A 25,513-nucleotide genomic window follows, 5' to 3' on the forward strand; every position below is an offset into this window, starting at 1 on the left:
AAGGGTCCCCCAAGGATCCTGGGGGTTGGGTGGACTCGGGCTGTAGGTAAGGGGTTGACCTTGGGACCCTCCCCCAGGATGGGGGGCCCATGTCTGGACTGCCACTTCCAGCCCTCGGCAACCTGAAATCACTTTTGGCATCGTGATCTCAGGAAGCTCTCTGTTCAAGATGTTCAGCCTTGCGCTGACCTGTTTAAACTCTGAAATGGCCTTCTCACTATGAACTTCACTGTCTAACAGCTGATGAGTAGACCAGACAGTTCAATGATGAACCAAGCCAGGAACATTTTCCTTTCTTAACTCACATCTGCTCCCTCAGCCTATGCTTTTAAAATTGTTGTTTTTTGAAGTGTCAGAGCCTTCCTAGAAAGCCCACAACATTTGAAAAGCCTTGAAATCCTCCACGTTTCTTTGAAATTCTAAACATTCATTGAATTTCACAGTACAGTGCCTTGAACATGTCCTTGATTGAAAGCTTAATGATTTAAACACAGATGCCAGCATGTTTGATTATTTATTTTTCCCTTCACGTTTGAATGCATCTGAAGTACCCTGCATTGATCCTACCCACCATATTTATAAACATTCATGTTGTGATTGACAGCTGCTGACCACTTCAAAGCAACTCAGTGGTTTCACTTCCTCTTATCAAACCGCAGAAAGCACTTAGCATTACCTGGGCATCCTGGTGGCCTGGCGCTGGTTAAAGTGGATGCGGAGGCAGTAGTGTAGTGGTATTATCACTGCACCAGTTATCCAGAGATCGAGGGTAACACTCAGGGGATCTGGGTTTGAATCCTCCCAGGGCAGATGATGGAAAGTGAATCCAATAAATATCTGGAATTATAAGTCTAATGAAGTCAACTGTCCTAAAAAACCCAGATGATTCACTAATGTTCTTTAGGGATAAAATCTGCAGTGCTCACCTGGTCTGGCCTATATGTGACTCCAGATCCACAGCAATCTGATTGACCCTTAAATGTTGTCTGATAAGACATACTCAGTGCATCAAAACCACTACAATAAAAAGGGAAAGAAACTAGACAGAACACTCAATATCAACCTAGGCACTGGAAACGGGAACAGAAAACCCAGCCCTGTCGACCCTCAAGTCTTCCTTACTAACATCTTGTGGCTTGTGGCAAAACTGGGAGAGCTGTCTCATAGACTTGTCAAGCAACAGCCTCATACTCATGGAATCATACCTTATAAATAGCATCCCAGACAGCACTACCACCATCCATGGCTATGCCCTGTTCCACCAGCAGGACAGACCCCGCAGAGGTGGCAGCATAATGGTATACAGTTGGGAGAGAGTTGTCTTGGGAGTCCTTAACATCAACTCTGAACCCATGAGTCTCATGGCTTCAGGTCAAACCTGGGAAAGGAAACCTCCTGCTGATTACCACGGACCAGCCACCATCAGCTGATGAAGCAGTTCTCCTCCGTGTTGAACAAAACTTGGCGGAAGCACTGAGGGTGGCAACGGCACAGAATTTACTCTGGGTCGGGGACTTCATTGTCCATCACCAAGAATGGCTCGGTAGCACCACTACTGACCGAGCTGGCTGAATAGTGCTGAAGACGTGCTCAGAACTTGACGTGTCCCCAGCCAAGCAGTTCCAGTATAGCTACAACATTTGTATCTACCCGGCAATGTAGGGGCAGCACGGTAGCATGGTGGTTAGCATAAATGCTTCACAGCTCCAGGGTCCCAGGCTCGATTCCCGGCTGGGTCACTGTCTGTGCGGAGTCTGCACGTCCTCTCCGTGTGTGCGTGGGTTTCCTTCGGGTGCTCCGGTTTCCTCCCACAGTCCAAAGATGTGCGGGTTAGGTGGATTGGCCATGCTAAATTGCCCGTAGTGTAAGGTTAATGGGGGGATTGTTGGGTTACGTGGGTTTAAGTAGGGTGATCATTGCTCGGCACAACATCGAGGGCTGAAGGACCTGTTCTGTGCTGTACTGTTCTATATGTTCTAATGTGGAAAGTTGTCCAGGGAGGTCCTGTACACAAAAGGCAGGGCAAATCCAATCAACATGGTTGTGGTTGTTGGAGCCAGTCATTTCAGTCCTGTGACATCACAGCAGGAGTTCCTCAGGGTAGTGTCCTAGATCCAACCATCTTCAGCCGCTCCATCAATGATCTTCCTTCCAACATAAGGTCAGATGTTCACTGATGATGCACAATGTTCAGACTCTGAAGCAGTCCACATACAAATGCAGTGAGACCGAGACAAAATCCAGGCTTGGGCTGACAAGTGGCAAGTAACATTAGTGCCACAGAGGTGCCACGCAATAACCAACTCCAATAAGAGAGAATCAAACCATCGCTCCTGATATTTAATGGCCTTGCCATCACAGAAATCCCAACTATCAACATCCTGGGAGTTACCATTGACCAGAAACTGAACTGGACTAGCCACATAAATGCTGTGGCAACAAGAGCAGGTCAGAGGCTAGGAATTGTGCAGCGAGTAACTCAGTTCCTGACTCCGCAAAGCCTGTGCACCACCTACAAGGCAAAATCAGGAGTGTGATAGAATACTCCCCACTTGCCTGGATGAGTGCAGCTTCAACAACACTCAAGAAGCTTGACACCACCCAGGACAAAGCAGCCCACTTGATTGGCACATCTTCCACAAACATTCAATCTCTCCACCACTGACACACAGTAGCAGCAGTGTGTACCATCTACAAGAAGCACTGCAGGAACTCACCAAGGCTCCGTCGGGACCACCTTCCAAATCCAGGACCATTTCCATTTGGAAGGACAAGGGAGTGAGGGGGATTCCCGGGGCCTCCCCATGGGTTGCAAGGTATGTCAAAAAGGTGGGAACGTGGCCTGAAAGGGCGGAGTAGGAAAGATCAAGGCTGCCAATCAAAATGGCACCACCGTTTGCGAGCAGCCTTTCCTGGCAGGAAATCCCTCTTAGTGCAGGATTAGCAGGGAAAAAATTCCCCGAGGCCAAAAATACCTGGCAAAGTGCTATTGGATAGCGGCATGTTTCTCTGCGCTGCAGCGAGAGTGGACTTTTAAAAAATGTATTTTATTACAAATGTGATTCAAAAATGTTACAACACATAAACATCCCGGGAAGCATGCTTCCCAACAGTCGACTATACAGTTTGCACAATTTGCCATCCTTTTTCACCCCCCCCCCCCCGCCCCGCGACGAACACCCCACGACGAACAACTCCTCAACATGGTCACGAACATCCCCCACCTTGTCTCAAATCCCTCTGCTGAGCCTCTTAGCAAATATTTGCTCTTTTCCAGCTGCAGGAAGTCATACAGGTCACCCAACCAAGCTGCTACCCCCTTTGACCATGCCGACTGCCACTCCAGTAAAATTCGCTGCCGTGCAATCAGAGAGGCGAAGGCCACGACATCGACATTCCTCCTCTCCATCAGCTCCAGCATCTCCAAAACCCCAAATATCGTAACCAAAGGATCCGACTCCACCTCCTCCGACACTGTCCTTGCTAGGGCCGCAAATACTCCCGCCCAGAATCTCTCCAGCTTTTCACAGCCCCAGAACATATGCGCGTGATTCGCTGGTCCCCGCATCTCTCACACACGTCTGTCACCCCCTGGAAGGACCCACTCATTCTTGCCTGAGTCACATGTACCCTGTGTACGACCTTGAACTGTATCAGGCTCATCCTTGCGTACTTTTGGATTTCAGCAAAGCATTTGACAAGGACCGCAATGGGGGACTTATAAAGAAGGAAAATGCACATGGGATACAGGGTAATTTGATAAGGTGGATTCAAAATTGGCTTAGTTGTAGGAGACAGAGGGTGATAACATACTTTAGTGACTGGAAGCCAATGTTCAGTTGTATACCACAGGAAGCTGTGCTGGGTTCCCTATTATTTATCATTGATATAGTCATCTTAGATGACTGTGGAAGGGGGGGGTGGGGGTGGGGGGTTGGGGGGGGGGGTGGTAGGATCAGTAAGTTTGCGGATGATGCAAAGATGTGGTTAACAGTGAATGTCTTGGGTTACAGCAAGGTATAGACAGGTTGGTCTAATGGGGAGATAAGTGGCAGATGGAATTTAACACTGAAAAGTGTGAAGTGATACATTTGGAAGGAGCAATTTGACAGGGAAGTATTCAATGAATGGCATGACACTAGGAAGTTCTCAGGAACAAAGGGACTTTGGTGTGTTTGACCATAGATCTCTGAAGGCAGAAGGACAGGTTAATAGGGTGGTGAAAAAGGCATACGAGACACTTGTTGTTATCAATCAAGACATAGATTACAAAAGCAGGGAAGTCATGTTGGAGTTACATGGTGAGGCCGCAGCTGGAGTACTGTGTGCAGGAAGGGTGTGATTGCACTGAAAGGGGTGCCGAGGAGATTCACCAGGATGTTGCCTGAGATGGAACATTTAAGTTATGAAGAAAGGAGAGATTGGATAGGCTTGGGTTGTCTCCTTTGGAGCAGAGAAGACTGCGGGGCGACCTGATCAAGGTATACAAGATTGAGGGGCAAGGACAGGATGGAGAGGGAGCAGCTGTTCCCCTTAGTTGAAGGGTCAGTCATGATGGGACACAAGTTCAAGGCGAGTGCAGGAGGTTTGGGGGGATATGAGGAAAAGCGTTTTTACCCAGAGGGTGGTGATGATCTGGAATGCATCGCCTGGGAGGGTGGTAGAGGCGGGTTGCCTCACATCCTTTAAAAATTACCTGGATAAGCTCTTGGCACGTCATAAGGTTCAAGGTTATGGGCCAAGTGCTGGTAAATGGATTTAGGTAGGTAGGTCAGGTGTTTTTCATGTGTCGATGTGCACTCGATGGGCTCCTGGACCTCTTCTGCACTGTGCGATTCTGAGTGGGTTAGCTCATCGTCTCACTCATGAGGCTGTTACTCTGTGAGGGGCTGTGTGCCAGTGAGGGTTTCAGCAGCCACCAGTGTTTGTGTCCTTTGTGTGGGGTTAGCTCTGTTAATTCCCTGCTTACTCTTCTGTGCAGATGTGCATCTAAGAAGTGCAATGAGGAGTCCCAACACCTGGTGGTCCAGCGCTTGGGCATGGCCATGTTCATCTCCTTGACTATACTTCTGAAGACAATGAAAATGGTACATTACCTTGTTGCTCCCCTTCAAAGGCCATGGTGCCAGGACCCCATTTGTAACTACTTGCACCAAATCACACTCGTGTAACTCCCGGCTTGGAGGGGTTGAGCATAACGAGGGGGGGGGGGGGGGGGGGGGTTGGCTACCAGCCTGTTAATTGCATTCAAATGAATGCAAAGGAACCACTTGCAAGTTCCTGCCAGCGCGGGGCATGAAGGCCATTGTTGCCGACGGGGCTTATCACAATAGCAAGATGTTAGGAAATTGGATTGAAGTTGAAGATGGAGCGGGTAATTTAGGGGTTAATAGACTGTGGGTAAAACTGCTAGCACTGAGTCAGAAGTATACGCCCACACCAGGCCTGAGTTGCATTGTCCCATTTAGTCTTAAACTCGTCAATGGGAATAAACAGGACACCCCTGTTCAGCCAGCGTGATACATTCAAGATCCATTGTTCTCCAGGCCACTCTGACCTGACCAGCCATTAGCCCATTACAGAGTCTTATGGCCTCTTTTATGTAAGTGGGAGTGGGAAATCAAAAGTTGAGATAGGGATGATGATGAGTTCAAGCCTGGACTCCCCAGGACAGAACCTTTGTCTGAGGTGCTAGATGGAGAATCCTTTTCAAACAGGTGGGGGAGAAGGATTTGGAAAGCGACCAGGAGAGGTCATGAAAAGCTGGCACAGAGACAGGATTTCGGGAAGGAGTCTGAAGGAAATACATTAACAGCAGGAATATGGGGCTGGATTCTCTGTTTTTGGGATTATGTTCCCACGCCATCGTCAAAACTGTGAACTTTCATGCCAGAAAAACTGGCGTGAAATGGCCACATATTCCGAGCCTTGCAGGGGGCTGGCAGAGACCCGACGGAAAACTAGCAGCTTTTGCTGCAGATACGGGTCGGAGGCCGTGCATGCTCATACCGCAGAGTTTGACACTAAAAATAGACCCCCCCGATCGGCTCTGCGCCTGACCCTGACCGCCTGCCCAAACATTGCCCGGCCGCTCATAAGGCCCCCCCCGCCCTCCAATCGGCCTGCCTCTGACCAGGGCGGCTGCGGACTGAGTCCGCAGATGCCACGCTAGTATCCCGACCGGCAGGACCACATTAGATCTACCCGTCGGGATTTCAGTCGGTCAGGGGCTCTGAGTACGCCGCTTTTCGGGGCCCGCAGAATCGCGGAACTGGCGCTGGTCTGGATTCCGTGAGGGGAAATGGATTCTTCGCCCCACCGCCAGGCCACAATTTTGGTTTTGGGGTGTGGAGAATCCAGCCCATGCTCTGTAAATGCAAGTATCATTGTTGCCTGGCTATGTAAGTGGAGTTGAAAGCTGTCTGTTAATTTTATGTGCTGTTTAATGGGAAATCATGTGTTAGGGTTAAGAGATACGTGTAAGCTCTTCATGTTAGTTTTGAAGTTTAAATACTGTTTTTCTGCTGTTTTAATAAAGTTTTGCTTGTAAAAATAACCAAGCCCTATTTCTTACGCAACACTCCTCGAGCGAATCAACCTTTCCACACAGTCTTAAAAAAAAAATCTTGTAGTTCTGGTCCAGCACCTTAGCTACTGTTGGGGGCTGGTCTGGCGTTGGTAACAAAATTGGGGGCTCGTTTCTGGGATTCATTTTCTTTTGAAAAATATTTTATTGAGGCATATATATTATCACAACAAACATAATCACAAACCACATCAACCGAACAGAGCTGTTAGTAGCCAACACAACAAAATACCCCACCAACCCGCCCCCACATTTCCCAACTCCCCAGCCTCCCCTTTTTAACCCCCCCCCCATCCCCGCATTTCACTACTGACATCTCAACTTTTCTCAAAGCAGTCGTTAAACGGCTGCCACCTCCACGCAAACCACTCCACAAACCCCCTCAAGGCAATTTTTGTCTTTTCCAGCCTGAGAAACTCTGCCAAGTCACTCACCCACGCGCCCCCCCCCCCCCCCCCCCCCCCCCCCCCCCCACCCCCTGGTTTCGGGGGCCCCGGGTCCCTTCATTCTAACAGTATCCGTCTTCGGGCAACCAGGAAGGCAAAAGCCAAGACATCAACCTCTCTGCCCACTGGACGCCCGGGTCTTCTGATACACCCAAGATCGCCACTTCTGGACTCGGGACCACCTTTCCCTCCAGGACCTCTGACACAACGTCAGCAAACCCCTGTCAGAATCCTCCAAGCCCCAGACATGCCCAAAACATGTGGACATGATTCGCAAGCCAACCTGCGCACCGCCCACACCTATCCTCCATCCCTTCAAAAAACCTGCTCATCCTGGCCACAGTCATATGTGCCCTGTGGACCACCTTAAACTGAATAATGCTAAGCCTAGTGCACGACGGGGTTGCATTCACTCGCCTCAGGGAAATCTCCCACAGCCCAGCCTCCAGCTCCCTACTCAACTCTTCCTTCCACTTGCGCTTCACAACTCCTATTGGGGCTCCCTCCCAGTCCATCATTCCTTGTAAATTTCCGACACCTTCCCCTCCCCTACCCCTGTTCTTGACACCAACTTATCCAGAAAGCTGTCATCGATGAACAGATCCCCAAACTGCGCAGTCCCCGCCCGCTGCCACTCCTGAAACCCCCCCATCCAGCCCCCCTGGAGCAAACCGGAGATTCCAACAAATCGGTGCCCAAACTGATGCCCCCGCCAGCCCCAGGTGCTGCTGCCACTGTCCCGACACCCATCACCACCACCGGGTTTTCTATGCCTTTTAGCTTTGACAAAGGGCCATCACGACTCGAAACATTAGCTCTTTTCCCTCCTTACAAATGCTGCCAGACCTGCTGACATTTTCCAGCATTTTCTCTTTTCATATCAGATTCCAGCATCCACAGAAATGTGCTTTTAGCCTAGCAAGACGCTCAGTTCATGGGTAATTATGGTCTGGGCAACAAACGCGAGCCTTGCCTGCGCTATCCACATCCCATGAAAGAAAAATGTACATAATTTCCTGGATATGTATTAACAAGTGGACATTAAGGGGTGGTTAAGATCATTGAAGTCAGGTGACTTTTGTATTTTCTGCCTCAAGTCTCCCCAATGTTCCTAATTGAGAAACCATGCGTGTGGCCTCTCCCTTTTATGGGCATACCAAGATGAAACTCATTTGCTTTTACCCCAAAATTAAAATCTATATACTCCGAAACCCACGATTTCTAAGCTGATATTTAACAAAGGGGAGCTGCAGAAACCAGTTCATCAAAAGTAGGTCTGAATGACCATTAATTCCCATTGTGCAGCAATGGCTTCAGAGTTCCAATCCATTCTGGGTAGACAATGACAGTTGATCGTGTGACTGAAACTAACTTCAGATCACAAATTATTTTATTCCAAGAACCACAGAGAAACTAGTCAGTCGATACAAAACTCCAGCTATTGGGCATCAGCTGCTAAAAAAAAGCAGGGTCCCAAGCCTTCTTAAACTGGGAGATTTCTACATCTTAAAAGTCTTCCAATCTGGTTCTTATTCGAAGTCGATCTGTATAGAAACCTGAATTCCTGATTATTTTTTTAAATAAATTTAGATTAGCCAATTATTTTTTCCAATTAAGGGGCAATTTAGCGTGGCCAATCCACCTACTCTGCACATTTTTGGGTTGTGGGGGCGAAACCCACGCAGACACGGGGAGAACGTGCAAACTCCACACGGACAGTGACCCAGAGCCGGGATCGAACCTGGGACCTCAGCGCCGTGAGGTGGTTGTGCTAACCACTAGGCCACCGTGCTGCCCCTGAATGTACCTTTGTTGAGTGTGTGTGAGTCACAAAGCATTTAAACTTTCTGGAAGAATGTGTGAATAAATAATCCTCTTTACTAAACTCAGGAATGCTGTTGATTATTTAAAAAATGACCATCCAGTCAGGGGGTTGAAAAACACACACACCTTCCTTTCCACAAAAACACACTAATTATGGATAGTAAGGGAAATGCTAAAAGGGTTTCAGTTCTCCCCTCACCCTGTTCATAACAAATACACCTTGGCAGGTGGAAAGAGTGGGAGAGTTTTCTCGTCTGCCTTGCTTGTTGTGGAGTGGCACCCCATAATTTATAGCCATTGGCAACAGCCTAGCGACCAGTTTCAGGAAAAAAACAGTTCTGGAAGCAGATATAAACACGTACTTCGGGCGGTAGGGGGGTGCAGTGGTTAACACTACTGCCTCACAGCGCCGAGGACCCGGGTTCGATCCCAGCCTCAGGCCACTGTCCGTGTGGAGTTTGCACATTCTCCTCTTGGCTCCGTGGCTCTCACCCCCACAACCCAAAAAGATGTGCAGATAATTGGGGGGGAAAAATTGGGTACACTCAATTGAAAAAATAAACAAATATAAATAAATATAAGCACAGTGTTTTGTCAGCCCCATGCGCTTCAGGGATGGGAAGAGAAAAGAAGAATGTTTTATCAGTGTTTTATGCCTCAGGTAAATATGTTTTTATAAATTTAGAGTATCCGATTCATTTTTATCCAATGACGGGGCAATTCAGCGTGGCCAATCCATCTACCCTGCACATCTTTGGGTTGTGGGGGCGAAACCCACGCAAACACGGGGAGAATGTGCAAATTCCACATGGACAGTGACCCAGAGCCGTAATCGAACCTGGGACCTCGGCGCCGTGAGGCAGCAGTGCGAACCACTATGCCACCGTGCTTCGGGTAAATATTTGTATATGGGGTGCCATTCTTCCAAACACGCCGCCCAACCTTTATGACGGTCCTTCATAGCCCCCCCCCCCCCCTTCACCCTCCCCACCGTCATAACGTTCACCCCCCTTTCATGGGCATGGCCCGATATTTGGGAGTGCCAACTTGGCAGTCTGTCAATGCCAGTCTGGCACCTGGGCAGTGCCCCTGACATCCTGGCAATACCAACCTGGAGTGGCCATGTCACCCGGTCTCCGCTTGCGGAGGCCAGTGCTAATGGGCGCCCTAATGAAGCTTTGTTGGTGACTCCTAGGCATCGGAAGAATGAGGCCAGGTCATGCTGGGCACCACGGCTTTGCACCTGGCCAAAGTCTGTTTTGGGTCTCTCCTGTACTGCTCCCAGCACAACAAGATCGTGTAACGGGGTAGGAAAATTGTGCTCATGGTGTTTTCCGGGTAACACACTTGTGGTTAGGCACCTTGACATCAATCTACAGTCCAGAAAATTCCAAAATCCAGAAATGACTTGATCCCCAGAATCCTGGGCTGGAGAAGTTACAGTGTATATCTTATCAACTAATGCAACAGTGGATACAGAAGAATGATTGTTTCTACCACAGCCTGTAAGACTGTTAATCAGTCTGTAAACCTTTCCGGTGCTTCATTCTTTTCTCCAAGGGAACAATGTGAAGGCAATAAAAGCAAGAACCAACAAGAATTATCCCTGTGACATGCCATCACATGAATCTTTTAAAACAAAATGGAAAAAAAAGTGCATTCAAATATTCCTTCACCACACTAACAAGGAATGGGAGATTGTTCAGCTGTCAGCCTGTTCTCTCATCCAGGACCCTTATCAAATGAACTCTTTGCTGGGAGCTCAGGATTGAGGAAACACATTTAATATTTTGACGGCAGTCCCCAAATGCCATTAGCTTTCCCAGCTAAACCACGGGGAAATGAAGAATGGAGGCATTTTAGGGAAAGTTGGTGAGAGGAAGTGAGGATATGAAAGTTGAGAATTGCAATTAGTATTCGATAAATGCTTTCCAACTTTTCTGTATAACTTGCATCACAGCAGGATGAATGGACTCCTGTGCATTATACCTGTACAGTTTTATATTTTGTGCAGTTTAAGAGCATTATAATGACAGAGCAGTTGTGATCCATGCTGTAACACTCTTGCTGGATCTGTGAGTTCCTGGATCATGTCGGCATTTGATTCATTCACTCAAGCTCAAAGTGACTGTTTATTAGGAGCAGTAGGAGGTATATATAAGGGAGGTGGACAACTTTCCAAGAGGAGATCTTCCCACTTGTTACATGTCCCCTGTCACTGCAGAGACGGTGGCGTAGTGGTTATGTCAATGAATTTGTAATCCGGAAGTCCTGGCTCGAGGGATACATGTTCACATCTCACCATGGTGGAATTTAAATTCAATTATTGAATCTGGAACTAAAATCTCAGCAATTCAGGGTGTAATTCAGCGACTCTATTGCACTGGGCGCAAACAGGTGACCCACGCACGGGGCACCGTGCCGGACGCCATGCCAAACGCAGGTCACCCGACTCGATCTTGCCCTCACTAGGCGAGATCTTGACCTGAATATTTAAATTAACCTAATGGTCCATTTAAATACCCAGATGCCAGATTCACCCGACGCCCAGGACTCCCCGTGACCAGGCATAACAGCACCTGGTGGGTCTCCCAGGCCATTGGAGAACGCTTTGTGGTCAGGGACATGGGCAGGGTGGCACTCTGGCAATGTCACTGGGCAACATGGCAGTTCTACCCTGGCAATGCCAGGATGCCCAGGTTGGCACCCTAGTAGGTAACTGACATGGTTAGGCTTATGGCAGAGAAAGATTAATTCATCTTCCTGCTGTCAGGATATGCTCAATAAATTTCCGTGCTGCTGCAATATGTTGCCCCATTTACCCATGCCACACTCTTCCCTTGCCCCACTGAGCCCCCACCCTGCCAATATTTCTTGCCAGGAGGATAATGGTGTTGTTGGCCCACAATCACCGTTTGCCCAGTTGATCTCTGCCCTCCCCAGTATGTCCTATAGCGTCCTCATGTTAGAATTGAAGGGAAAGGATATCCGTTGACCTCGAAAAAAAATGAAAGTGCTGGGAATACACCACAGTAGAGTCGGCATATGTTAGGAGAGAATGCATCAATTTTTGAGTGTAAAACTCTTGCACTGTCCCCGTCTGCTGTTTCTTTTATACAGATTCTATCTGGCCTATTGGGTAGTCCAGTGGGTTTTAGCTCAGACTTCCATTTTTTTTTTAAATTACACTTAGTTTGGTTGATCTTTTCAATAAATGTAATTTGTCAAGATAATTGTAGCATAATTTGAAGCAAAGAACTATTCCTTTATGTGATAATTACTAGTGAAAGGGAAAAGGTCAGGACAAAAGGCAGAACATCAAATTGGGTTTGGGCAAATTTTAACAAGGTGAAGAGTGAGTTGCCACAGCAAAGTTACAGAGCTTAGCGGAACGATTTGTAGAGCAACAACTGGCTATTTCTATGAGTTGGAATATGCTATTATAAATGAAAGAAATCACGAGCCGTTTTAAAATGTCAGGGATAAGGAAAAAGGTTAGAAACTATTTAAAATTGATTAGGGGCAGCACGGTAGTACAAGTGGCTAGCACTGTTGCTTCGCAGCGCCAGGGTCCCAGGTTCGATTCCCGGCTTGGGTCACTGTCTGTGCAGAGTCTGCACGTTCTCCCCGTGTCTGCGTGGGTTTCCTCCGGGTGCTCCGGTTTCCTCCCACAGTCCAAAGACGTGCAGGTTAGGTGGATTGGCCGTGATAAATTGCCCTTAGTGCCCAAAGGGGTTGGCAGGGGTTCTTGGATTACGGGGATAGGGTGGAAGTGAGTCCTTATGTTGGTCAGTGCAGACTCGATGGGCCGAATGGTCTCCTTCTGCGCTGTATGTTCTATGTTCTATGTAGGACCTATGAGGTCAGTATGAATAATAGTAACAAATATATAATGGTGAAATTAAAGAAGGTAAATTAACAGGAGGATAGTTAAGATTGAAAAAGAAGGAGAATTTATTTCAAAGGAGAACCAAAGAAACAGCATGCTACCTTACAGGTAAAAATTGAATTATTAAAGTAAAACGGATGCTCTGGACTTTGGACTTTGCTAAAGATGATTGGAGAGTCGGTGACTCCTAAAGTGGCTGAGAATGGAATGACAAACGTTGTGATGCATTGAAGGGAAATTTTAGATAAGATAGTTAAGCTAAGGGAAGACATGTGAAACATCTTAGGATCCTGAGGGAAGATGAGGGAGTAAATTAGTGAGGCCTAGAAATTATTTCAGCGCTCTGTTGAGCATGGATATTTATAAAACTGGGGTAGAAAGTTTGTCAGGAAACAGAGGTGGTTTTAAGTAATCTATATTTGTATTTGTGCATATTAGAAACAAGGTATTGCTTTAAATAAGTTTCATTTTGAGTTTTTGTATAAGGAATCACGGTGGAAAAGTGGTTAGGTCTTCTGCCTCACAACACCAGGGACCTGGGTTAAATTCCACCCTTGGGTGATTGTCTGTGCAGGGTTTGCACATTCTCTCCATGACTGCGTAGATTTCCTCCAGGTGCTCCGGTTTCATCCCACAGCCCAAACATGTGCAGGTTAGGTGGATTGGCTAAGTGCCATGCTAAATTGCCTCATAGAATCCAAAAGGTTAAGTGAGGTTACGGGGATAGGGTGGGTGCTTGGGCACAGGTAGGGTGTTCTTCCAGAGGGTCGATGCAGACTCGTTGGGCCCAATGGCCTCCTTCTGCACTGTGGGGATTCTATGAAGTGACGGTTAAAACATTAGTTAGTTCATGTTAAACAAAGGTGCCTGTGGGTTTTGGTCATGTTTTGGTCACGTTTTGGTCATAATGTGCCTGCATTGTACTTAAAGAGTTTACAATGTGAAAGTAAACAGGTTTTGAAGGGAAAGTAGGTTGTTGCTCAGCAACTAGGGGTCACCATAGATTAGAAACAACTTTCGAGTTTAGCTTTCGGTTGGAACCAGAAGAAGTTGAACAGGACAAGGTGACTTTTTAATATAGCCTCTGAAGCAGCAGTGTTCTGTTGGCATGGCTGGGTACCTGAGAGAATGTATGGAAGTTTGAATGCACGTGGCAATCCAAGGATGGGGGGATGGGGGGTGGATGGGGGGGTGGATGGGGCTGTGGATGGGGTGGATGTGGGGGTGGATGAGGGAATGGGGGGTGGATGGGGTGGATGGGGTGGATGGGGGGATGGGGGGTGGGTGGGATGGGGGGGGGGTGGGTTTAATGGTTTGATACAGTGTTGTAAATGTTACAGGAAGCAAATATATATCAGTGGATAGATAATTTAGGAAGCTGAACGTAGATCAAAGGCTCAGGAGGTGATGTCACAAACTGAAAACTGAAGTCAAAGCAGTGAATCTCTGCAAAGTCTTAAAGATGAGGGTCTGTCCCCTTGAGTGGGCAGTTGTGCATATCCAGCAATCTCTGATTTACATTCTTCCCCATCTACAGAGCTCTCTGCATTGTCTCCAGACCATTGGGTTCAACAATTGAGTCACATGTTTTAATTTAATCATATTTTATTTTCAAGAAGATATTCAGGATTCCTTGCCTAGACAATGGATCAATGTACCTGTCAATGGTTTCATTTAATATGTGCATTAAGAAATAAATTTGCATGAACAACCCCCCCAACCCCCCCATCCACCCCCCCCATCCAACCACCCCCCCCCCCCCCAAATCCCCCAATCCACCCCCCCATCACCGGCTGCGGACGCTACTTCCTGGTTGCCGGGATGGGCCCGCCTAGTAACTTCCCTCATCCGCTTCGTCAGCCAGCACGACTGGCTGAGGATTTTATTTTGCAGGGGTGAACGGTGACGGCGTGACCCCAGGTCACGCCGTCGGGACTTCGGCCCAATCGGGCCGGAGAGTAGCGGAAGCCTGTGTGAAGCGCCTCGATTGCCCTCTTGGCGGATTCTCCAACGTGCGTGGCGCAGATCCCGATGAAGCCGTTCCCGCCGGTTGGGAGAATGGCGGGACGGCATCAGACCGGTGTCGCGAGGGAAAATGGCGTAAACATCGATTCTCCGGTACGGCGCGGCATGGGAGAATCGCGCCCCACATTTCCCCGATTGGTTTACATGGACTGTATACGTACTGTGAACATGAAAATATAAGATATTATTTAACTTGATTAATCCTTATAAATCTGTGTATACGCAGATGGGCAGCACAGTAGTGGGCGGTGTAGCACAGTTGCTAGCACTGGTGCTTCACAGCACCAGGGTCACAGGTTTGATTCCCGGCCAGGGTCACTGTCTGTGCAGATCTGCACATTTTCCTTGTGTCTGCGTGGGTTTCCTCCGGGTGCTCTGCTTTCCTCCCACAAGTCCTGGTTTGGACATTCTGAATTCCCTCTCTGTGTACAGGCGCCGGAGTGTGGCTTTTCACAGTAACTTTGTTGCAGTGTTAATGTAAGCCTACTTGTGACACTAATAAAGATTATTATTATACCTGCAAAGGTGCAGTGGGAGTGAGGGAGTAGTGCATTATAGTTCAACTTCTGTTATTTAATAAATGCTTTATTATTTTATTAAAAGTCAATTGGCAGTCCTGTGACTTTGCTCATCCACATCGTTAAACATAAAATAAAAGTTATGGAATATTGAACCAGGTTTCCACCCTGGGACCTGACTGCACAGCAGCAACATCAGCTGGGATCGTAACTAGTGTTTCGAAATTTTAAGAATACGAACCGGCCACTTGGCTTAACATCTGTGTCGGGAAAATGTCAGAGTCTGTGTTCGGGAAAATGTCAGAGTCTTTAATTAAAGATGAAATGACTGTGTATCGAGATAAAGAGAAACTAGTTAGATGTAGCCAACGTGGATTTCAAAAAGGATGATAGTACTTGCCAAACCTTAATTCTTTGAGAAGATAACATGAAGGAAATGTAGTGAATATTGAATACATTTAATAAAGCCCTTGACAAGGTACCACACAGGAATTTATTAGAGAAGATTAAGGAAAACTACGGTAAGAAAGGAAACTGGGTTACATATTGGTTACAAGCAAGAAAACAGAGTAGCGATTACCTTGATTTTACCTCGGGGCCAATGTTTGAGTTAGAAACTCACTTGCTTCTAAATGAGTCACAGGTACTGCAATTTTTGGGCTTCATTTAAAGTGGCAGCAGGGTAGCATGGTGGTTAGCATAAATGTTGGGTTACGGGTATAGGGTGGATACGTGGGTTTGAGTAGGGTGATCATGGCTCGGCACAACATTGAGGGCCGAAGGGCCTGTTCTGTGCTGTACTGTTCTATATTCTATAAATCTCACTGGACAACTTCCCAGTTGATCTGAGTGCGAGGTAGTGGAAAATCACCTGGGCCTGGCTCAGAGTCCACCTGAAGAGACCAGGCAAAAGGCGGGAGCATCTGCCAGAACCGCCCTGTGGGAGGGTCTCTCACTTGATCGCTGAATGGAGTGGAGGTCAAATCCATGGAAGAAATAATAATCACTTATTGTCACAAGTAGGCTTCAAGAAGTTACTGAGAAAAGCCCCTAGTCGCCACATTCGGGCGCCTGTTCGGGGAGGCCGTACGGGAATTGAACCCGCGCTGCTGGCCTTGCTCTGCATTACAAGCCAGCTGTTTAGCCCACCATGCTAAACCAGCTGATCTGAGTCCTAATCTTTCTTTGTGGGGTCCAGGTGAGCACTTGTGAATTTGGGTGGTATTCTCCAGTTGTTTGCTGGTGACGGGATTCTCCCACCAGATTTCCCGGCGACGTGGGCTGTTTCAATGGGAAATCCCATTGGCAACTGACGGGAGTAGAGAATCCCACTGCCAGTGAAAGACGCGACACCAAGAAACATGCGGCTGGGGGACCGGAGAATCTAGCCCAATCATGGAGAATGTTTTTTGACCTGCGGAAGTGTGGAACCACCAACTAGAATGAAATTAAACGTCTGCATTTGTGCAGATTGTAACACAGGCAGCTCTAGAGGCTGGTTTAGCACAGTGGGCTAAACAGCTGGCTTGTAATGCAGAACAAGGCCTCCCCGAACAGGTGCTGGAATGTGGCGACTAGGGGCTTTTCACAGTAACTTCATTGAAGCCTACTCGTGACAATAAGTGATTATTATTATTAATTAGGAAGCAGGAGGTTCAAGCTTCACTTGTAGAATGGTGCAACACAGAAAGGTTTACGAAAGGGAAACCATGCTTGACAAATCTACTGGAATTCTTCGAGGATGTAACTGGTAGAGTTGATGAGGGGGAGCCAGTGGATATGGTTTCTTTGGACTTTCACAAGGCTTTCAACAAAGTCTCACATCAGAGATTAACGTGTAAAACTAAAGCCCATTGGATTCAGTGTAGTGTACTGAGATGGATAGACAGGAAACAAAGAGTAGGAATAAAAGGGTCTTTTTCCAAATGGCAGGCAGTAACTAGTGGGGTACCGCAACAATAATAAGATTCCAAAAGAGAAAGATGAGATTGTTAATGAAGGGTAAATGTGATAATCAATGGTTAGATGTTGCTTGCAGGCAATATCTAAGCTTTCTTAACTGTTGGCTGACATGTCTAACTGCTGCAAAAGCTGAACTCCTGTCCTCTGGGCCGGGAATCACATGGGCGAGAATCACTACTAGTCCTGACAAGTCTGGCTCTGACACGGTGGACTTTGTGGCGGGCCAAAGCCTCAACTCTTTAAGGGAGTTGCCCCTTATGTCCATCCGAGGACCATCCTCCCCCTTCACAATGCAAGACCTGCCCACTCCATCTCCACCCGACCCCCTTCCTCCCCCACAGAGACCCCCTAAATAAAGAGTTCCCCCCACAGAGACCTCCTAAAATGGCGATGGGACAGCATGGTGGCACAGTGGTTAGCACAGCTCCAGGGTCCCGGGTTCAATTCTGACCTCAGGTGACTGTGCGGAGTTTGCACTTGCTCCTCGTTGCTGCGTGAGTTTCCTCCGGGTGCTCCGGTTTTCTCCCACAGTCCAGAGATGTGTAGGTGAGGTGGATTGGCCATGGTAAATTGTCCCTTAGTGTCCAAAAGGTTAGGTGGGGGTACTGGGTTACGGGAATGGGATGGAAGCTTGGATGCTCTTTCTATGGGCCGGGCAGACTCAATGGCAGAATGGCCTCCTTCTACACTGTAAATTCTATGATTCTAGATAAAGAGAACCCAGGCAGAGACCCCCTAAATAAAACGACCTTCCCAACGACTCATAAATAAGGAGAGCATCTCCCCCCCCCCCCCCCCCCCCACACACCCACACCCACACCCACACACACACACACACACACACACAGACACTCCCCCCAAAAAGAGATCCACACCAGGTACAAGAAAGTCGAACCAGAAGAGAGACCCTTGTCTCCCAAACGGAGAATTCTGCCCTATGAGTTTGGAAGTGTTGAAGAGATGGGGACAGTGGATTCTGGGAATAACTTCACGGTGAGTTTGACATATTTTTCACAATCAGAAGCCAACCAAGAATAGCTGCACTCATTGCCTGTGTTCAGATTTATTTGTCAATGTTGAAAGATCACGGAAAGGTTTAATCAGTAACATTGCCACATCAAAAGGCACAGAGGCAAATGGATAAAAGCTGACATCATAACAAAAAATAATTTCTGAAAAAATAATTTTGGCTTCTTTTCAGGAACTTGAGAATATAAAAGGCGACTGTCTCATTATAGAATGTCAATCCAAATTCTCAATTTTTAAAAGCAGGCTTGTAAAATTAAGGTTGAAGCATCACAGAAGCTGCAAGGAGCTTGTGTTTAATAGAAAGATTTCTTCCACTTTACGCTTAACTTTTCAAATTTCTAGCAGAGTTATTTTACGAATCTTTTTCACCGAGGGCTGTGCCCCACGAATCTGATTTGCAGGACCGGAGGGTTAACCCATGTCCCTATTCTGATCACCAATTTATTAAATGGAGAGTTTATCATTCTGTTTCCTCACACTGTCCGACGATATGTGGGTTAGGTGGGGTTACGGAGATAGGGCGGGGAGGTGGGTCTAGGTAGGGTGCAGATTCGATGGGCTGAATGGCCTCCTTCTACACAATTCTATGGTTCTATGTTTTTAAAAAGTAGGTTTGCTGTGTGGAGTGGCTTCATTAGGATGCCAGTATGAATACTACATTTGTCCTTCCTCTGTCGGGTTTGGCTGCGATTATGTTCTCAGGACAGCTTACAGCTTGAAATGCAAACAGTTAGCAAAAGAGTCCATCGGTAATGTTCTATTCATTTTCCACGTTAAAACAACTCAAAAAATATGTACAATAAGTCAGCGGATGTCACTGTTTAGAACATTCTAGTTTTATATTATATGCAACCAGTATCAACATCAAGCACTCCCAGGTTAAGTGCAATACAGTTTCATCCCTAATAAAGCTCCCCTTCTTCTCCACAACAATCTGTTACAACTGCAGGGCACTTTCTACTGCAACAGAGTGGGAACCCTGACAGAACTTTCTCTTGCTTGTGCAGAATTATGAAATCAATTGTCGACCCCTAACAGAGTGATTAGCACTGTTGCGTCAGGGACCCGGATTCAATTCCCGACTTGGGTCACTCTCTGTGCGGAGTCTGCATGTTCTCCCCGTGTCTGCGTGGGTTTCCTCCGTGTCCTCCGGTTTCCTCCCACAAGTCTGAAAGACGTGCTTGTTAGGTGAATTGGACATTCTGAATTCTCCCTCTGTGTACCTGAACAGGCGCCTGGCATGTGGCAACTAGGGGATTTTTACAGTAACTTCATTGCAGTGTTAATGTAAGCCTCCTTGTGACACTAATAAAGATTATTATTATTATCCTGGCCGAGATCATTAGGGTTACTTTCACGCTCTGTTGGGGGGGGGCGGGTGAATTTTTACCTGCAAGAGTGGCAGTGGGTGTCTGTAGCGGGTTCAAACAAAATGGGAAAACCGGGTAGTGCGGTGGCGCAGTGGTTAGCACTGCTGGCTCACAACACTCAGGATCTGGGTTTGATATTTTTTGGGAAGCGTTTCAGAATCTCACTCCAACATAAGTGAATGTTTATTTTGTGTGCACACTTCACTGGACTGTATCAAGTGATCTGGACAGCCTCGACAAACCTACTCGTGAAGTGAATACAGCACTGCACTGTCCCTAACGTACGTGGTACTGACTGACAATATATCTTGGAAGGCAAGTCCTACTTGTGTTGTAGGAATGCTCCGCTAAGTTGGAGCTGAGGCACATTGTAGAGCCAGAGTAGAAGGAACTTAATTTTGCATTTGATTGCATAATACAAGGCGGTCAAGTGTTTAATGTGCAAGTGTGCAGTCCTCCTCGACCAAACTACAACTGTATTAAATAGGTATGCCTCATGTTCACACTGAAATGTCACCAGAATGCACCCAGTCGGAGCTCAAAGACATGCGAGTGGAAAGAGATCAGAATGTCTACCAGTGTGACAATAGTTTGGGTGATAAATGCCACAAAGTTCATTCCAGAGTTAAATCCACGTTACTTCCACTGCCTTAAAGAGGGTAAAAATCCATAGCCCTATCAGCCGGGAATGTGCAGGGAGGACTGCAAACTACGCTGCTGCCCAGATATGGAGGGCTGAAGCCCTGCACTGTGGTTTCCAGGATACTTTGGAACAAGTGGCGGTTCGGCGGCCAACAATCAAGACCATCGGCATCACAGAGATTAAGGACTATCTATGTCAGGAATCCCCACGCTCCCTTGAATAATTCAGCATAGGGTTGATGGAAATACACTTGGTGAGACTATCACCCGAATGGCAGAAGTGGAGTTCTCCTAGAGGACCAAGTTGGACTGTGAGGCCTGAAGAAAAGATTGGGATTTTTTCTTCCAAATAGTCAGCATAATGAGATTTTCCAAAGGTTCTCAAGCAACCCTTGTCCATTCACTCTTCCATTGTGTTTTCTGGTCTTCCTGCTGTGGCGAAAGCTCTAGGTGGGTTCCCTGCTATTGCTGTAATAATGAAGAGGACTGCCCCTGCCCCCAGGAAATTTGGCAGGTACAGAAGTCTCAGTTGGTCACATTTCAGCACCTATGCTGTTCCTATTTATTTTCAGACCAAACTTTTGTAGCATTGAAGTTGGTTCAGCGGGAGGGGAACCAGCTGCTGGGGCTCAGAGGAAAGCTGTTGAGGCTGCTAAGCCTTGGCTTTCAATGACTCACTATTTTCATTGCAGAAGTCTTCACTAAATTATGCACAATATTAATTTCCTGAAACAACCAACCAGGTGTCCGTGAAGGTGCCAATTCTATGGTCTGTCTCCACAGGGATTAGCACCCGCCGCCCCCCCCCCCCCCCCCCCCCCCCCCACCCACCCTCCAAAACCTTGTCTCAGTCACTATTATTTGTGTATGAACATTAGAAAGGGAGAACACACTGAAGGCTTTACACCTTCCCCACTTCATTGGAGAATTGGGCATTCAACACCCATGATTCCCAAGTATGCAGGATTCCAAGCTATCCCATCATGCACTTGTTACAACACCATAGTATCTCATGTAATTTAACAAGTGGATCAAGATATACAGAATTGGTAAAACAAAGAATTAATCCCATGCTGGAAAACATGATGTAAAGTAGGAGATCCAATCATTTCTACGCTACCACAATGCACAGTTCCCTTAAACCTTTGCTGTCGGAATATTCTCTTCATTAAAACATGTTGTGATATTCAAAAACTGTTCAAGATGGTACAGAAAAAAACACTTCCTGAGACCACTAATTGGTGTACCTCAAGGACAAATTGCACAGATGTCCTTGAAGCTCCTAAGCACATAAGCTCTTGCAAATCGAGAAGAAAAATTTATTGTATGTGATTACCTTTATAATGCAAAATATCCATTTTTAAGAAATATAAATGTGTTGGTTTCTACAAATAAAACTTCATTCTAAAATTGTTTTTTTGTTTACTTGCATAGGCCTGTAACATTTAATTTAGCAAAGTATATTGCATTACTTTTTAAGTTATTTAATTGAAATTAAATGACTCCATCTCCTTGAGGTGTTGTCAGAAACATTTCGATTGCTTGCCAGGAGGAGGGATTTCTTATTTTACTCCTCTTAGACTGCAATGAGTGCTTTGTAAGTAAGGCCGTTCACAGCGTAAGTCTCAATAAATTGTAAGAATAATGTTCCCTTCTAAATCTTAAGTTTTTTAACTGTATTTTAAATAAACCTGTGAAGTACCTCACCTTGTCTAATGGACACCAGGCGGCCATTAGAGGCCCGTAAAACCACCTGAGGATGACTCTGCTCCAAATCAAAGAGGTCGTCTTTGCCAGGCTTCGAATTCCGTCCAGACCTTAGACTACCGGTTGGCCCCATTGCACTCAGGTATTTTCCTTCATGATCCTTGAAGGCGATCTTCCCAGCTTTAAATTCCAAAGTGTAGCCAGTGCCCTGGTCGCGCTTCTTAATCAGCTTTCCATCGTTTCTGAGAAACCTATTGTCACAAGTTTGGATGCTGTACTTCTTATCTTGGTAGATCATGGTGATGAGGGCATCCACGCCCCAAGGAATGTTGCTGTCAGCCGACAACTCATCTTCTTGGACTGAGAGGTGGGCATACCTTTTTCGGCTGATGCTCAGGAGGTTGGCTTGAGGGTGGCTGGCCAGGTGGATGGACCAAAGTTCTGACTCGGTAATGGTCTGTGCGAAACACGAAAGACGATCTTCAGCTCCACCAAAGTAGCGCTTGTGAGGTTCAGACTGCAGAGTCCATCTGCCATCGGCATGTGCAATAACCGTGAACCTGCAGTCAACGTCAGGTTTCTCTGCCTCACATGACACGTTGCCATCCTTATTAGCCAACAGGTAGCGCCCAAGGTGGCTCTTGAAAAAGACCACAGCGTTGTTGCCATCGTCTTGTTCCAGCACCCAGATTTGCTTCTTTTTCAGGCTGACGCCAGACGCGTTGACTTTAAAACCGAAAGCTTCTGCTGTCAGGTACTTATTGCTACAATTGATTAAGCCAAATTGGATCTTTAAAGCTTGGTGGGTTCCGTTAGTAGGCATTTCTTTTTGTTCAGGTTAGTCTCCTTCTCGCTGTGAGATTTTCAAATGGCTTTTGTGTTGTGAGAGCGCAGAACCACAAACAATACAGGCACTTTTTTGATCTGCTCCTGAGAGCTTTAAAGTGGACCAAATAGCTAAAACACCTAAATCCTAGAGAAGCAGTCAATGACGTCAGCTTAAATGCCTAACTGGTTCCCTGACCTCTTAGCTCATCTACAATACTTCACAAAGCCTTTAATTGCAATTATCCAAAGGGTACCTCAGAAAGTAATTGTCATGTTATGAAGACTCCGTGCTCCAGGTTGGCTTTTGTACACGTCGACTTTTTGTGAAAAAAGTGCTCGTCTCGGATGCTGCAGTCTGCTCTAATTGTTCATGCCGAGGATTATAGGCTCAGAGATTTTAATAAACTGCCAGTGCTTTGTAATTAATAGCAGAGCTTGCTGGCACAACAAAGGGAGTTTTATGCAAAACACTGGCCCTTTTGTGTGTTCTCTTCCCTCGCATTCGAGTGGATATGTTTCTTCAGACTTACTTTGTTGGCTTTCAAGTCCTTTCTTCGATTTTCAGTTCACCTTTGTACACCAGCGTGCTCTCAAATACATCCCTCCGCTTTGCTCGCCCGCTACCTGTGCCTCGGAATTCTTGTGCGGTATTTCAGATGAAAAACCAGGTGACATATGATAGCCTTCCCTGCCGTTGAGTTGTCGTGGTGTCCTCTTTCTTTTTTTTGCAGGAGTCTCGAGTTACTCTGTTCTCTGATTCCTTCTCCCCCCCCCCCCCCCCACCACCCTGGTCACCTACAACCTTTTCCAGTTTTACTGCTTAATCCTCTTTGCCATTATCCCAGGGCCTCAATTTCTCGGTTATAATCCATTGATCCTGTCTTACTCCAAAATACCTTCCTCCATCTGCACTGTCCCCACAACCCGTCAGTTGTTCTTTTCCCTGGGGAAAGACACATTACACAAAAATAAAGCAGATGATTAACTCATAGAGACATGATAGGGACTCAATTAAAGAATTTGGCGGAATATGCTCTGTGTTTCTGCATGTTACTGTGTTTATGTGAAATTTTAATTCCCATGCCTATCAAAGAAGATTGAAAGTCTTCAAAATTCTGCATGCTTTCAAGGGATGACAAACACCAAACAAATTTTTGTGTAAAACCAACTGCATATTTATAGCAAGTTGTGAGGCAAGATTTAACGCAAGGGTTTGAAAGTGTCATTTCAGGCTGGTTTGGCTGGGAGTTTGTCCTTGGCTCTGTCAGTGAGTTCCCCACCACTATCTAACCACGGTTTTTCGAACCCTGGGGAGTTTCTCTCCAGGCTAGCCCCCTAGAATTATTTTCATCGCTGGGGAACTGAGCTCGTTGACCAGACGGATTCCTCAGAGATCAGGCCACCATATTGAAAGGGTTCCCCGATCTCTAAGTGAGCTTGCGGGTTCCCCACACTCCCTCCATACATGGGCAATGTCACCCCCCCAACATACATGGTCATTACACGACACCCCCCCCCCCCCCCCCCCCCCCCCCCCCCCAAGTGACACCCCTTTTCAGGCCTCCCCATGCCCACTTCCGGGCCCCCCTTCAGGGCACCCACCCTCCTAACCTTCCGAGGCACCTTCATACCTGCCCTTCACCAACCCACACACTTCATACCCGCCCCCCCACTCCCGATTTCTTCTTTCATGGCCATGGCCCCCCTCAGGAGCTGAACCTTGGCACCCTGGCGCTGCCATCTTTGTAGTGCCCCTGGCAGTGCCACCCAGGCATCTTGGTAAGGCTAGGGTGGCAGTTTCAATGTGCCAGCCTGGCAGTACCAAGGTGCTTGGGTGCCGGGGGAGAGTCAGTGTGCCACCCTTCCCTGACCATCCAGGGGCCACCAATGGCCTGGGAGACCCCTCAGGTGCCTTTCTGGCAGGTCCACGTTTGTGTGGACCAGTGCTAAACGGTACCTGGCTGGGGTCTCCTTGGGGAGGCTGGGAGATGCTGGTAGCCAGTTCGATCCACCGTCAGCACAATTAAGTTGGTTCTTAAAGCCACTTCACTGTGTGACACTGGGACCAAGATCACGACGTCCTGTGAGATCTGGTTAGATCTGGCGAGGCATACTGCCCGTCGGGAATCCCGGAGGAGACCTCTCTCAGCATTCACTGGCCGCGTCCCACTCTGATTCCGGCGGGACGCGGTCGGTTGATCGCACCCGTGAATGTTATATCGATATCAACTCTGCTTTCAGCTCCCAGCTATCAACAGCCATTGAAAAGGATTTAAACACCAAACCACCTGCTATTTTTTGCTCCAAGAAGGAAATCATTGTGGATATTTTATACATTCATAAAATTCAGATTAGTGTTCAGGCTCATGGTAGTATGGTGATACTTTGAGTTGCAAAGGATACTCTATATATTTAGTTTCTTTCAGCTTCATTGCAATTGAGTCATTCTACTGTCATTCTTCAACCATCAACATGCACCATTGAACTGCCTTGTGAGATCACCCATTGATCTGAAAACAAAGGGAAAGACAGACTTTTTAAAGAGAGACACAAATGATAGACATAATGGAGAAATACAAGTCCACTCTCCAGATTAGAGAGAGGGAGAAAGACTATTTATTGCATTTGTCACAGACAAATGGCCCTTCACGTACTGAATATCACTGTTTTCCATCAATCTGCAGATT

At 47.0% G+C, this 25,513-nt stretch overlaps 1 protein-coding gene across 1 annotated transcript in view; it reads right to left on the reverse strand.

Moving 5' to 3' along the window:
- Positions 1–23,594, reverse strand: part of fscn2b (fascin actin-bundling protein 2b, retinal) — a 60,022-nt gene extending 36,428 nt beyond the window's left edge. Inside the window, exon 1 of the mRNA XM_038777156.1 lies at positions 21,999–23,594. Coding sequence (XP_038633084.1) covers positions 21,999–22,821 — 823 coding nt within the window. The 5' untranslated portion in view covers positions 22,822–23,594. The remainder of the gene's footprint in view (positions 1–21,998) is intronic.
- Positions 23,595–25,513: the final 1,919 nt, after the last annotated feature.

The sequence above is a fragment of the Scyliorhinus canicula genome, chromosome 18, assembly GCF_902713615.1.
Source record: "Scyliorhinus canicula chromosome 18, sScyCan1.1, whole genome shotgun sequence".
NCBI lineage: Eukaryota > Metazoa > Chordata > Chondrichthyes > Carcharhiniformes > Scyliorhinidae > Scyliorhinus > Scyliorhinus canicula.